This window comes from Trachemys scripta, chromosome 11 (genome assembly GCF_013100865.1).
Source record: "Trachemys scripta elegans isolate TJP31775 chromosome 11, CAS_Tse_1.0, whole genome shotgun sequence".
Lineage (NCBI taxonomy): Eukaryota > Metazoa > Chordata > Testudines > Emydidae > Trachemys > Trachemys scripta.
The window spans coordinates 33,189,339-33,205,053 of record NC_048308.1 but is presented as its reverse complement, the minus strand read 5'-3'; the positions used below and the strand labels follow the sequence as shown (position 1 = coordinate 33,205,053).

General features: G+C 41.8%; 1 protein-coding gene across 2 annotated transcripts in view; it reads left to right on the top strand.

Moving 5' to 3' along the window:
• GRB14 (growth factor receptor bound protein 14) overlaps positions 1-15,715 on the top strand; it is a 93,894-nt gene that overhangs the window by 54,291 nt on the left and 23,888 nt on the right. For both annotated transcript variants that reach the window (XM_034786366.1, XM_034786367.1), the window contains 2 exons: positions 8,694-8,815; positions 10,776-10,850. In XM_034786366.1, the coding sequence (XP_034642257.1) occupies positions 8,694-8,815; positions 10,776-10,850 (197 nt within the window). The remainder of the gene's footprint in view (positions 1-8,693; positions 8,816-10,775; positions 10,851-15,715) is intronic.

Sequence of the window (15,715 nt, the reverse complement as noted above, 5' to 3'; positions counted from 1 at the left end):
CTTAGGCTGTGTTTACACAGTCCCACAATTCAGACTATAGGGTGTACAAATTGCCGTGCGCATTGGATTGCCTCACTGTAATTCCCCTACGTGGATGCTGAGGGCATGAACTAAAAGGTACTTAGTTTGCAGTTAAATAGTCTTGTTTAAAGGGGATCATGTTAATGCGAACTAGGTACCTTGTAGTTTGCAACAGCAGTGTCCACACAGTGGAGTGCACTAGTATGTGCTACAATTCACACCTCCATAGTCCAAACTGAGGAGCTCTGTAGACAAGCCTTTAGGCTATGTCTACAGTTGGAGAGGAGAGTGTGATTCCCAGTTCCAGTAGACATCAAGCGAACATGCTAAAAATAGTAGTATAACTTGAGTTTTCACAGTTCAGGGCTAATGCACCTCTATTATCCCTCCGTGGTCTGCTCTGAGACTTCCAGCTCCCCTGCCATCACCTGTCTTGCGGAGAGACAAACATCTCTCTCTCTTTCTCCCTCCTCTCCCCGCCCATCCAGGGATTTCCATGCTGCCCACTGAATTCTCCAGCAAAGCAGACTGCCTCAGCAGGCCATTTGCCTTTCTTCTTCAGAGGCTATAAACAGCGTAATTGCCCACAGTTAAGTAACCACATAGTTCTTTCTAAAATAATCACATTTATTCTTAAAGTAAAAGAATTATGGAGAAAACATTACAAAGAACCTACACACATGCAAATTCTTACCAGAGATTACCCTGACTCAACAAGGGCTCTGGCAGGTAAACAGTCCTGCAGACACCACCAAGGGGTTTTCCAGTGGAACTAGCACACCCATGAATCCGTGATTTTTGTTTTTCTCCTTTATACAGTTTAGGTCTTTGTTCCAGAGACCAGGAGATAAAATGTACAATGGGTTTCTCCACAAGGCAAATCTTTCAAAGGTTTGGTCCGCAGGTGGGGAATTTGCATTCCCTTCCCAGGGTATTTTCCTAGGAAAGCCACTTAATTTTCTCCCCCTCCAAAATATACTACTTATCTGGCTTGTTGTTTTAAAATAGGCCTTTGAAGCTCATAACACTGCCCAGGAGACATTTGTCATATCTCCTCCCTAGAGATGTTACATACAATCCCACAATAATACATAACCATTTGCATTTTTAATACAATGAATTCCTAAGATACTTTAACTTAATTCAATAAGGTTTGTCCAGAACATTGTAGGAAATAGCTGTATCTGTCAGAGCCGTAGCATGGTGAGCAGTGGCACAAGCTACCAACCTGAGTAGGTACCCAGAGTATTTAGGTGGGTCTGTACTCTGGGCGGATAGCTTGTGCTGCTGCTGACCATGCTGTCATGACTGATACCATTTTTAGTGTGCTAGCTCGATGAGAGTTAGCATAAGCCGATATGCTTGAATTGGGAATCACACCCCCAGCTCCAAATGTAGATGTATTTTAGTCAGTATTCCATGAACTTCATGCTTTCCTGGATGTAGTTTTTATTCATAACTGAGGCTATTATGTAAAATAATTATATGTAGCGCCATATATCTCTCATACCCCTTTATGAATTATGGACCTGTCAGCCACTCCAAAATGTTTGTGGTGTGCATTTCTTCCTGAAAATATTGAAGGTGGCTCTGACATACCCACAGAGATCCAGACTTTAGTTATGGCCTTTCTCCAGATTTTCTCACTCTGGCTGCCATTGTCTGGATGCAGAGAATCCTGTGTTACCCTGTTAGTTATCCTGGATTGAAGCTACATTTTGGAGAAGAGGTGAGCGGTACTCTCCACCCCTTTTCCTTATGCATAAGGACACGTCCTCATCCTCGCCCACTCCCTTATTCTCTGGAAGGATCTCCATGCTGATCTCCTTCTCCAGCATGGCAGAGTCATTTAGAATGGAGTATGCAGATTGTCTGGGTGCCACAGAAGAGGAGCTCTGCCATGATTGCATCAAGCTGGTGGACCTTTGGTTTGTTGTGAGAAAGGTGATGGAGTTTTAATGGCTTATTGAGGCCCCTCAGAGTTAGAGACTTCTCCTAAGACACCTTCAGCACTTGAGACCTGGCAGATAGACCCATCTTTGTTGATTAGGGATTTCTTGAAAGCTAAGTCCAAATATTCATCTAATTGCCTCTCAGCCTAATCCACCTCAAAGAAGAAAAGTTCCATCATCCCTACTTGTATTCTCAGTTGGATAATAGAGTCTCACAGGAAGGAGTCTGGCATTCTTTCTGCCTCTCCTTCCTCCCAAGTGGAGGATCTTGGGTTTCTCAGTGAGGGCACGTAGCCCTGAAGCCCTCCCCTCAGGCTAAGCCCCCAAAAGAGCACTATTTAGGAAAAAGAAACAATCCCCAGGCAAGGATGAAATCTTCTCCCCAAAGGAAAAGTCGAAGAGCCCAATAAGATAGAGGACACAAGACTCAAGCCAGAAAGCATTCAGGATACTCATCCTCTTCCATCAGCTTCAGCATCTCCCCTGAATGAAGGAAACTCTTAATATTGGACCATGATAAATGCAGACCAGAGTAGTAAGAAATGGTGGCCACTATCCAGATATTTCTAGAAAAAGGATGAACAAAGTCCTGGGGTAAAACTCTTCCATCCAAAACCAAGATAGAATTTTGCCAATTCCCTTCATTCTGTGACAGGTTTCAGTTAGGAACCTAGTCTGCTGAGAATCAGTAATTGTATGTTTTCATAAGATGAAGTGGTTCTGAGGATGCTGAAAGATGTCCACAGCCAAAAGAAGCCTTTTTACATAGGTGACAAGGCTATTTATTGGGACCTTTCTGCCTGAAGAAGATCTCAGCATTTATCAGGCAGGTCTTCAGGGGGAAGAGCTGGGCAAGGTAGTATAAACTACGTTGAAAACGTTGTGGAAGTGTGGTCTATTGGTTAGAGCAGGGGATGGGGAGTTTTGGACTCGTATGAGTTCTGTTGCTTCAGTTCACCAATTTGGAAAATGTCTAAGAATTCCTTACTGTGGTGTTGAGACTTAATGTCTTTAACAGCATTTTGAGATTGCAATGATTTCTACTGATTACTTTCCTGGAAGTTCTTTTGTATTGTTTGTGAGCTGTCCAGAGATTGTACTGTAGTCTTAGGGAGTCCTTATTCACATTCAAGACTGGATAGACTGCATTGTTAAGAAAAGTAATCCAATCACAGGATTGTTTTAAAGTATAGAACTCTGTTAATAGTTCAATTCCTTTAAAAAGTAATCTGAATCTACGTTAGAAGTTTTATAATCTGCTACCTTAAAAATCCTTTGGGTAGAGTTCATATGCTATACCAGGATCTTTACCTATCTATGAGGTGATGCGGTATGTCTTGTTTTTGTTCCAAGAAGCAAGACTCCAGGAGATGGTATTTATTTAAATGTCACAGTGCCAGCAATTTAACAGTTCAAATAGCATACCAGAACAGCATTGGCTTTCCGTAAAAACTGGTGCAGAACAACAACAAAAAATTGTTTTAAGACAGCACCTCAGTTCTTGATGTTTTTTTCATAAATATTAAAGATGCATTTTGGAGAAAAGCTGTGTGCCTGGTTCAGTTTGGTTATCACAGAGAATTTTTGAGAAACTATATCGGTTGAAACAACGAGGAGTCCTTCTGGCACCTTAGAGATTAACAAATTTATTTGGGCATAAGCTTTCTTGAGCTAGATAGAACCCACTTCACCAGATGCATGGAGTGGAAAATACAGGAGCAGGTATAAACACATGAAAAGATGGGAGTTGCCTTACCAAGTGTGAGGTCAGTCTAACAAGACAATTCAGTTAACAGTAGGATACCAAGGGAGGAAAAATAACTTTTGTAGTGGTAATGAGAGTGGCCCATTTCAAAGAGTTGACAAGAAGGTGTGAGTAACAGTAGGGGGAAATTAATATGGGGGAAATTAGGTTTAGATTTTGTAATGACCCAACCACTCCCAGTCTTTATTCAGGCCTAATGTGATGGTGTCCAGTTTGCAAAGTAATTCAGGTTCGGCAGTTTCACATTAGTCTGGTTTTTGAATTTTTTTCTTGAAGAATTGCTCCTTTGAGGTCTGTTATTGAGTGACCAGGGAGACTGAAGTGTTCTCCTACTGGTTTTTGAATGTTATAGTTCCTGATGTCAGATTTGTGTCCATTTATTCTTTTGCGTAGAGACTGTCCAGTTTGGCCAATGTACATGGCAGAGGCGCATTGCTGGCACATGATGGCATATATCTAGGGTGACCAGATGACAGAAGTGAAAAATCGGGACGCGGGGGGGCGGAGCAAAAAACAACAACAAGCCCCTCCCCCGTGCACGCCTGGACCCCCCAGCACCAGAGGGTGCGCTCAGGCCACGTCCCCCAGCCCCCTCCCTCCACCCGCTCTCGGCCAACTGCCTCCCCTCCCGCTCCGCTTGGAACATACCAACGCTGCAGATGGGGCTGGGGAGCTGATGACCAAACACACGCCTCCCCTCACACCCCGCACTGGGACTGGACCGGCACGTGTGGGAGAACCCGCCCGACAGGATGCTGGGCTACTGGCCCTTTAAAGGGACGGAGAAACGTCCGGTTCATGGCCGGATCGCGGTGCCCACAAGTGCGGTCCCATGGCCCTGCCAGAGGGCCGGCCCCGAGAGCATTGCCTCCACCCCGGCCTCCCCATGGGTCTCCCGTCCCTGCAGCATCATCACCCCATCCTGCACGGGCTACCCAGAGCGGCATCGGACCCCCCCCGTCCTCCCTCCCAGAGCCTGCTTGGCACCGGCCCCCCCCCCCCAGTGCTAGCCTCAGGATCCAGCAGGCAGGTCCCATCCGGGGACCCCAGCACCCCGCACCCACTTACTGCTGCACTCTGGGTCGGTGCAGCGCTTGCGCTCGGCGTAGCACCGGTCCAGGTGCTTGGCGGCCAAGCAGAGGGGCCACTGTGCGGGCAGGAGCAGGGCAACTAGGGCGAGGAGCAGGAGGGAGAAGAGGGGCTTTGCTGCAGCCATGTTCACAGGGCTGGCAGCGGGGGGAGGAGGGAGCGTCCCTCTGGCTCCTGTAGCTCCGGCACGGGTCAGGTTGAGGGGCGGGAGGGGGCTCGCTGCTGGTGCCTACAAGCCCCTCCCCTGCCTTTGTGCGTGCCTGGGGAGTGGTGCTGCAGCACTCTGCAGGCACCTGCCGGCCAGCAGAAACTCAACTGCACTGCCCCAGGGCCTGGAAGAAGACGTTAGCAGTGCCGGCTTGCCGCGGTCCCCCCGATATCGGGACAAAGTGCGTCCCGACTGATGTAAGGTCGGGACGCGGGACAAGTCCCCTAAAATCGGGACTGTCCTGATAAAATCGGGACGTCTGGTCACCCTACATATATCACATTGGTAGATGTGCAGGTGAACAAGCCCCTGATGGTGTGGCTGATGTGGTTAGGGCCTAGGATGGTGTCCCTTGAATAGATATGTGGTGTTAGTGTCCCAAATGAGTTGTTGTTTTAAAAAAATAAATGTCATTAAGTGGGAGTGAAGGTCATTTATTTCGCAAATCCTATGGTATTTAGTAGATTATGGTGGGCTGCTGCATTTTTCCTTTGGATTAGGCATGATGTAATAATAGCTGGTTTTCAGGACTAATGTCAAATGTTTAATTAAAGTCCCTTTAATTAAGGTGGTTTTTTACCTTGTCACCATTTCATCAGAAGAAGCCACTTTGATGGATTTTTTATAACATTTATTTAAGAGCATAAACAACTATATGGTTAACTAATTTCTCATACTTCCTTCAAGTGCTAAAGAATATGAAAAATACATTGGGATTATAATATAAATAAAATTAGTCAAATCAAGGAGTTAACCAATTCTAATTTGTATTAACTAAAATAACCGTTTAAGATGAACAATTGGTCTAATCATTGCATGAGCACTATCAGTATATGTGGCCTACAATGAGCCCACTTTTTTCCCTACTTGTAGAATTTAGCTGTGTGAATGTAATTACTTACTCAGTGGAGATTTGGAGACTTCTTGGCACAATAATTAATCTAGGTCTGCAGACTTGACTATATTTGGGCTGTGGATAGTATTTCTTGTTTTGTGAAGGTGGATGTTGCCACAAGAAGTGAAGACCATTGATGGAAAGAGGCTGCAATTGTACTCCTACCCTTTTAATTCTTTCTGGGCCAAGATATTCCAAAGTACTTTTGAAAAGATTTTGTGTGGCCAACTCGAGATACCTTAAATAGGGTCTGATTTGCAGAGGACAGGTGCTCCACGCTTTCTATTTGGGCCTTCAAAATCACTTAACCTTTTTGAAAATCTTGGCCTTTGTGTTACCTTAGTACAGCATTTTTTTTTTATTTAAGGGATAGAAGTGTACTGTTTTTCCTCTTCAAGATCGCTACTTCTTTTCCAGGAGCATGTGAGCTGCCTGCATACACTAGCATGATGAGGGACAGCTGCCGCTAAGCTTGGTGCCCACCCCGGTGGGCAAGGCTGGGGGCAGTACAGCTGCATTGGAGGAGCTGCCAGGGCTGGGCTCTTGCTCCTGTGAGTGGTGGCCTGACAGGCTGCTGTGGTTCCTGGTAGAGCCCTGCAGCTCCATGGGTATCCGCTTTATATCCATGGATATTCACATCCACGGGTACAAATTTTGTATCCGTGCAGGGCTCTATTTTTAGTATTCGTCCTATCAACGGTTTGCTGTTGTACCTTTAACATTGACTCTTTGAGAAACTGGGAAGTCTCCTGAACTCCTTTTTCCTTTAGATTTTATTCCCAGGAGCCATTACCAACCACTTCTTTGAGTTTGGTAAAGTCTGCTTTTTTGAAGGCCATTGTACTTATTTTGCTGCTCTTGCTCCTTTTCCTTAGTCACGTAATCATCATTTCTTGATCACTTTCACCCAGATTGCCTTCAACTTCAGATTCACAATGCTGTAGTCAGAATAACATCTAAAATGGCAGTTTTCCCCAGTTACTTCCTCCACCTTCTGAAACAAACATTTGTCCCCAATGTATTTCAATAATTTAATGGACATTTTGTGTTTTGCTGCATTACAATCATTCTGTTCACACAGTCCTGGAAAGCTGTGTTGCCAGCTCACAATTTTATCTCATGTCTTGAGATATGTGGTGTTTCTTAAAGCCCCGGCTCCTGGACTAAAATGACTATGTAAGAGTTTCAGTAACTTTTTGTAAATTAAGCTTAAAGCCTTCATTATTATGGAATAAAGTTTGAGAATATGAACTGGTTGTACCTTTAAAGGCTGAAAAACGAGAAGGAAAATACATAGAACCCAGTCTTTCTCTCTCTCTCTTTTTTATTTGTATATATATTGTGCTCTTGCATTTTAGCAATACTGGGCTGGGGGGGGAGAAATAAAATAAGGTTGTTGTGTAAAATTGTATAATTGGCAGGGGGACCCAGGAACAGTAGTTGAAACTATTTTAAATTGTTCATTTGTTGGAACTAATTAGATTTGAAATTGACAGTGACCCTTTAAGTACAATTCAATAAAGTTTCAGAAAAAATATTCCCTGCTTACATTTAAAATAACTTGTTTCCTCATTGGTTCATGCTGTCAGCAAAATGAAAGATGTCCACAAATTTTTTCCTGTGCACTGAAATGTATTCTTTTTCTTTGTAGCATGAATGATACATAAGTTGTTTTTTTTTTTTAAATAAGTGATATCCAATGTACAGAAATAAATTTAGTCACAATCCTGCAAAAGGTTATGCATGGGCTTACCTTTACACACTCTAAGTAGTCTCATTGAAATCAATGATAGTGCTCCTAGAGTTTGTAGTTAAGCACATGCATAACTCTTTGCAGGATTGGGGCCTTAAATTCTAAACCATATTTCCTTTTGTACAAATGTAGTTTAGTATTTTTTACATTGCAGGAAACTGTCAAAAATGAGATTAAAAACAGCTTGCAGAGGAGATGCAACGGTATTCTGAAAATCTTTAGAAAACTCTGGAGCAGACATAGGCGAATTGATTGGTTATTTATTATCTATTTACATAAGTCCTTTGTTTGCCATTTTGTTTAGATTTTTCTAAATCCCCAATTACTGTAAAGTTAATTAGTAATCAGAATTGGTTTTCAAAAGGTTCAAATTCCCCACATGGCTTTGCAGATCTAAATGTCTGGCATCCAACCTAGCTAATGAGCTCACCTCTATACAAATGGGATCATTTCTAATAGCTTTGCCAGCTCTTGAGTAATTCAGGATGAACTCTTCCAATGTGAAAAAATGCTTTATGAATGAATGTTGGGTGTTTTTGTAATTAACCATTCCCCTTAATTAATTTTGGCTCCAAGTCTCTAATTTCTCAAAGAAGGAAGTTATACAACTAAGAAGTCTAGCTGCCAAAATCACCATCTCTCTATTCCAAGCTGTGTAAAAACGTTACAGTATGTAATAAGTTGGCTTTGGAAGAGGCAATACCTCATTTTGCATTTATGTGAGAGATTTTAAAACCTTATTGGTGTTTTGAGGAGGAGGAAATTAGCTTGCTCACCTACTGCAGACATTCATGTTTCATGAGCAGAGTTGGCTTATAAAAGAGCACTGTATAGAATACTGACTTTGGTGACAAAATGTAAAACAGACTTGATGAATTGAAGGTGTTCATATTACTTTGTTCATGTTGGGTTGAACATAACTCTTCATGTGTGTCTGAGCCTAAGTTCTCATGGGTTTACTATGATGGTGGGCTTGTGTGCAAGGCTATGTATTTTTCTTTGTTTTACAGAAAGAATTATAGAAGACCACGAGTTGGTAATTGAAGTTCAGTCAAACTGGGGAATCGAAGAAGAAAATAGACTGTATTTTAGAAAAAACTATGCCAAATATGAGTTTTTTAAACACCCAGTGGTAAGTCTGTCTTCTTAAAAGCACTGTTTGGGCAGCTGCTACTGCTGCCCTGACATCTGAAGCCATGTGGCATAGTGATGAGGGGGAATGCCAGAAATGCAGGAGGACTCAGTGAGCCGTAAAATGAAACGGAACCTAAATCTACCTGTGACCTGTTAAAAGGAATGGAAGAATGATCTTAAATCACTATAGGTATGTCTATGCCAGAGCTGGAAGGTGTAAATTCCAACTTGAGGAGACATGCCTGCATTAGCTCCAATTGCACTAGTGTGCTAAAAATAGCAGTGTAGTCGCCAAGCGTGAGCTCTGGGAAGGGCTAGCTGCTCAAGTACAAATCTATAGTCTCCAACCAGGTCATACTTAGGGCGGCTCCCCTCCATGCCCCATCACCCTGTTCCCCACTTGCCCCACTGTGACTACGCTCTAGTTTGCCACACGAGCTTGATCAGAGCTAATGCTGGTATGTCTCCTCAAGCTGGAATTTACACCTTCCAGCTGTGGTGCAGCCATACCTTTAGGGACACAAGAGTTTGGGTTCTGTTCCTTGCTCTGCATGTATTATCTTGAGCAAATCATTTTCTCCCTCAATTACCTATTTCTGAATGGGGATAACTCCATCTCAGAGATGTTGCTAAATTAATTAATAGTGTGTGTGTGTGGTGTCAGATATTAATAGTGGTCCATGGAAATGACTTTATATAATTAGACCCAACACATTGCATGACCATGGTCAACCAGCCTTGGTGGGCAATATAGACTAACCAATCAGGGCCCAACAAGAAAGGTACGATCCTAAGAGGAGGTGGAATTTAGAACACTGTATCAAAAACACTTAACTCTTAATTAATCCTAAAAATAATACACGCGATCATTTGGAATGAAAGTCTCTGGTGACCAGTTACTTTACGTACTTCGAAGGATTTAATTTGGGAATTGTCGGAGCTGTTATAAAAGACTATAATTTTAGATCTGGGGCCACATCCTCAACTGGTATAAACCTGCATAGCTACAGTTCAGTCAGTGGAGCTGTGCTGACTTACACCAGCTCTGACCTATAATATCTTTTTTGTATTTTTGCAAGTTTCCACCATTTGATCTATATTAATATCAGGCAGAATAAAAAGAGCATTCACAATAAATCAGAGAGGGTTTTTTCTGCATTAGTAAAATATAGCATAAAATATATTAACCAGCATTTTGTTTCAATACGATTTAAATAAATGTTTTTGACAGTGTATCTCACTTATTTCCTCCTTCCACTGGGATACCATATCAACTTCAACAAATTTTTCCTTTTTAAATTAATTTTCCCTCTTCCTAGATAGTAATATATTGACGCCTAGGGCTGGCCTATACAGCGTGAACGGGAGGGTGAATGATTACCTGACAATGTAAGGTTACAGCTACACTGCAAAAAACAAACAAAAGTAAACAAAAATAAAAACCACAACAAACCACAACCTGGCAGTGAGTATGAGCCTGAGTCAATAGACTCGGCTCATGGGACTTGTGCAGGTTTCAAACCCTGGGCTCCAGCCCAAGTAGGAACATCTATACTGCTGCTTTAGCCCCATAGTGTGAGCCGAGTCAGTTGACCCAGGCTCTGAGACCCACTGGCACAGGTTTTTGTAGTATAGACATACCCTAAGTATGGGCCTTCCTGTAGTCTGACTTGACTCAGCAGACCCTTATCCCTGCATTGAAATCTTAAAAAACAAAAACAAAAAAACCCCACTTTGACGTTTGCTCTCACAAACTCAGCAGGTGAATCTACAAGATACCACAATTTGAGGCTATTTTAATGCTCCCCCCGCTTTCCTAAATTATTTGAGAGTTGGGAAATCTCATTGTCTTTTTGCTCAGTGCAATTGAGTGGTGGATCTGTTTATGTCTAAGAGAAATCTGAAGGTTTTTGTATTCACATTTACAGAAGTTTTAATAATACGTTCTATTGTAACAGAATTATTTTCCAGAGCATATGGTGTCGTTGTCAAGCGAGACCAGCGGAGTGATCAGCCACACACAGATATTACAGGTATGCAGTATTTGCATTAAGATAAACCAATTCACAGCAGAATACCTAAATTTCAGGTGTCTAGTTTGTGTGTACATAGTATTTTGTCACTGACAGAATTGTAGTGACCTATTGGATCACTAGAGAGACGTCTTGTCATGAAACACAAAGATAATATTCCTCCACTGATATAACTGCACCTGGAATGATTCAGTTTTGGGGAATTCATTGCCATAAATATATTGACCAGTTGGAGGGAGTTCAGAAAAAAACAAAATGCAGCAAAAAAATGTTTAGGATCAGTTGGGTGGAGTAACTAGCAAGAAATGATTGAAAGATTAAAATAGTTTAGCCTGTATAAAAGGATGGGAGTTCAACAGTCCTCAACTGTTTGAAAGTGGTATATGCAAAGGAAAACAAGGAGTTTAACACATTACAAGTGGAGTAAAGGGATGAACTTAATGAAAAGAAGATTTAGACTGGTTAGCAGGAAAAAAAAAAATCTTACGGCTGGCATGGTTTGTTAGTCTGTGGAATGCTGCAGTCTTCCAAAAGAAGTGGTAGCATATAGTACAATGGTCCATGACTTCCAGGCTTTTAGACACTATGGTGATACAAATAATATCCACAGAATGTTTTAAATATAAGCTGGATGCATCATTTTAAATGTAAAATGGGGAGCAATCTACAGAATAGAAAACAATCCTGTAGTGGCCATGAGATGAATCCTAAACAATGATCTTCCCTAACAGATTTATTTGGGCATAAGATTTCGTGGGTAAAAAAACCCCAGTTTACCCATGAAAGCTTGTGCCCAAATAAATGTTAGTCTTTAAGGTGCCACTGGACAACTCATTGTTGTCGATACAGACTAACACGGCTATCCCTCTGAGACACATCTGGGGTTTTAAATGAGTAGTTTCTAGGTATGATCTGATGATTTTCATACCTGGCACAAGCTTTTACAGCATAGCCCCAGCCCTGTCCCTGCTCTCTGGGAGAACAACCAGACAGACAAAGGGGATTCCTTCCGCCCCCCCCCCCCAAATTTTGACAAGTTCTAGCCTTCCCATTGGCTCTTTTGGTCAGGTGCCAACTCCCTCCCTTTTACTTATGGACTTTTTAACCCTTTACAGGTAAAGCAAGTAGAGAACAGTTACTAACAGGGATTTTATAGCTGGCTGGCTGGCTGCCCATAAAAGGGAGTTCCCCTGCCCTTCATTTATCACAGATGCATTTTAGAGAAAGGAGAGCTCAAGTGAACGGTTAGGTTTGTGGCAGAGTTGAGATAAAGTATAGATCTCCTGATTCTAAGCCCTGCTGTGGGCAAAATGTTGAAACTTAGGTGCTTTTAGTTAGGTCCCTAAAATCATCTTCAGGAACCTTAAAAAAATCTACCCTTTGAAAATCAGGCCGTTTTTCTTTTGCTGCCTAAATATGGATTTCAGAGTCTAATTTTAGGCACCTATGTTTCAAAATTTTGGCCTCTGTGCTAATAGAATTTAGCATCTCTTTATCTCAAAAGTGATCTGATAGTTTGAAAGAAATATTTGACTTATTTTTGAAAACTAAACCATATCTGCTAAAACCCTGTGTGCAGAGCAAGTTTAAGGCCTATGTACCACTGAGGCTATGTCTTCACTACCCGCCTGAATTGGTGGGTAGAAATCGATCTCTCGGGGATCGAATTATTGCGTCTCGTCGGGACGCGACAATAGATCTCCGAATCGATGCTTGTACTCCACCAGCGCAGGTAGGAGTAAGCACCGTTGACGGGGGAGCCGTGGAGGTCGATTTGCCGCTGTCCTCACAGCGAGGTAAGTCGGCTCGGATACATCGAATTCAGCTACACTATTCGTGTAGCTGAATTTGCGTATCTTAAATCGACCCTCCCATCCCCCCCGTAGTGTGGATGTAGCCTAAGTCACTTAAGTCCTCAAATATAGTGTTTAAACAGTGCATAGTTTGTATGCTGGCCTTCTGCATAGGGGCCTGTTTTACCCCAAATATGAGATTACAGGTTAACTTGTAAATCAGTCAAAACTGGATAAACCTGTATTTCTTGTTACTATTTTTTTTACATTGTATTGTCTGATTATTTATATTTGGTGCAATAGGACTTGCTAGACATTAAGTACAGAACACCTTTGTGGATTACAAAGCCATCATGCACATTTCAGCAAAAGCCATTCCGTAGAGCATTTACACTATGCCACTCTTTCCTCGGAAATGTCATTAAGACAAGTTAATGGGCTTGCATTATCATCTGTGACATGCTTGGTCAAGTATCAAGAGAGATGTTAGTTTTAACAACCCAATTTTGAAATTCTTAGTTTTCTGTGGGTTGAGCTATATACAAGTAAAATATTCTCCAGCTATGTGTTTCACAAAAGGCAAGAAAAATGTTTTAATGCAAGAGTAAGAGAAGGTAAGAATTTTGGCTTCTTCCTTTTAACTCAGAGCTAAAATACCTACAAAAATGTACTGATTTGTTTTCCTTAGTTATTCTCTAATAGTCATAGAAATGTAGGGGTGAAGGGAACCTCAAGAGGTCATTAATCCCGCCCCCTGCACAGGACCAAGTATACCTAGACTATCTCTGACCAGGTGTTTTTCCAGCCTGTTCTTAAAATCTTCCAGAGACAGGAGTTCCAGAGCCTCCCGTGGAGGCATATTCTGGTGCTTAGCTATCAGATGTACATAGATTTGTAAAAATTGTTTCTGTAGCGCTTCCCAAAGAGTGAGAGGTTTAATCCCTGCCCCCAACAAGACTTAAGCCTAAAGAAGAAGGTGAAAGGAGTCCGATGCATAGATGGTACGTGGCTGTGTCATAGTCTACTTTAGAGAGGCACAGTATTTGTGCATACATTCCTTGGGCATTGAGTGTGGAATCAGTGAGCATAGCTCACATTCTGGGTTTTCATGAATGTGATCAATTTTAAACATAAAAAATTAATGGAGCAAATGGACTTTAAACCTGAGGCCTTCACAGTAATATTAATAGAATATTCGGATATTTCATTTTTTTTATCTGTTTCTTTGAGAAATTATAGATCTCGTAGTATGAATGGATTCATTTATAGTTCACCTATTTCTGGTAATTAAATGTGAAGCTGATGTCTTCAAATGTAATTTAAAATCAGATTTTTTTCACTTGTAAAACCTATTCAGTAGCTTGCACTATAGCTTACTATGATAACACACCCCCCCCCAACCTTTTCAATAACAATATATGGATAAAATCTCGTGTTGTTAGTTCTTACAAATACGCCCATTGAGTTAGTCATGTGAATAGGATTAGGTCCCATTTGAGCTAATTTGGATAATGGGTGAAATCCTAATCCCATTGAAGTAAATGGTAGTTTTGCTATTGACTTTGATAGGGGCTAAGAGTTCATCTTTTACTTATATGAATAACACTTCTCTGTTCTTGTACTATTCAAAACTTTTGGCTGCAGTGTTTTTTTGGGACCAGGATTAATTTTTTTCACTCTGAAGAATACTAATTATTTTTGAACTTCGAGAGTAACAATTTCACAATTTGTTAGTCTGTAAAATTATCCTGATGATTATGCTTTTCAACTTTTTCTTTAAGGGTAGCTCTATTCTCCCCAAGTCCAATTTTTCAATAGATACAATTGATATTCAGGTTCTGTAGGTGTACTTTGAGTTCAGAGTGCAAATCTTGTATTGACTAATTTAGCTGTTTCTTATTGCCTTTTCAGCAGAATGCAAATACATTAGAAAACACGTGTAGATAGCATATGTACAAGCCATTTTTCACAGGCAATAAAACAAAATATTTTTATATAAATGTAGAATTTATGTTAAAGAACAGGGCACATTTCCTTTCTAGACAATTAAAATAGTTTTTGTGTGAAATATATACACAAAAATGTTAAAAGACCACGAAGGGTACAAAGCACTCAATTCTGGCATGTCCTAACTTTTGAGTACTTGACTTTGCAACCTTAATGTTCTCTTTAATATAGTTTTTGTGTGTGTAATTTCTGAGGCTTAACAAACAAACAAACTGAAAAACAGAAAATTAATCCTATGGAAATAGCCACATGGGACATCAGCAGGGTTTGAACCTTTAGATCCATTTCACAGACCTTTGCTAGTAGAGCTAATGAAGTTACTGATACCAACAGTAAGCTGTCATCCTTTGTGGGCTAGCCACTAGAACAGGATGAATCATACACTTTGCCAGAGGGTTTCACAGATATTTGCTGACAATAGAGAAATGTTGAGACTCTGGAATCTTGAGGAATCTCCCCTCAAACCTGACCCCTTTTGCCCTGTCCTCTTTTCTCCCCCTTATCACCCACAGCTCCTTGTCTCATTCCTATTTTTCACTCCTCTGTGCTCCTCACTCCAGTCCCCATCTCCTGCTCTGGGCTCCTCAGCAGAGTCTTAGTCTCCTTTATCCCCAATCTTGGCTTTCATTCCCAGTCTCCCTCCTAAGCTCTTTGCCCCAGTCTGTCCCCCCTACCTCTTGCTCCTCATTTGATCTCCGTCTCCCCCGCCTTGGCTCCTACATCCAGTCTCCTTGCCCATCCAGGCCCAAACTTCCACAGACCTCCCACTCTCTTCTCAACCCACCTCACTTCCTTATCCCAATCTACTTTCTTCACTGCCCTCCCCACTGCCTTCTGTCCCCTCTGTGTTCCAGACAGGCTGCCATACTGCCTGGGTACCAGCAGGGGGAGCATTGAGTGTCAGTCTCCCTGGTCTCAGTTCTGATGCTTGGTGCTGCAGCATCCAGGAGTGGCAATTGCAGGGAAAATCTGCTTACCACTCTGCAGCTTGGGGCTAGAGCATGCCCAGTTCAGACAGAATCTGGAAAGTTCACTTGTCAAGTCTCTACTGAGCATGTGTGAGCT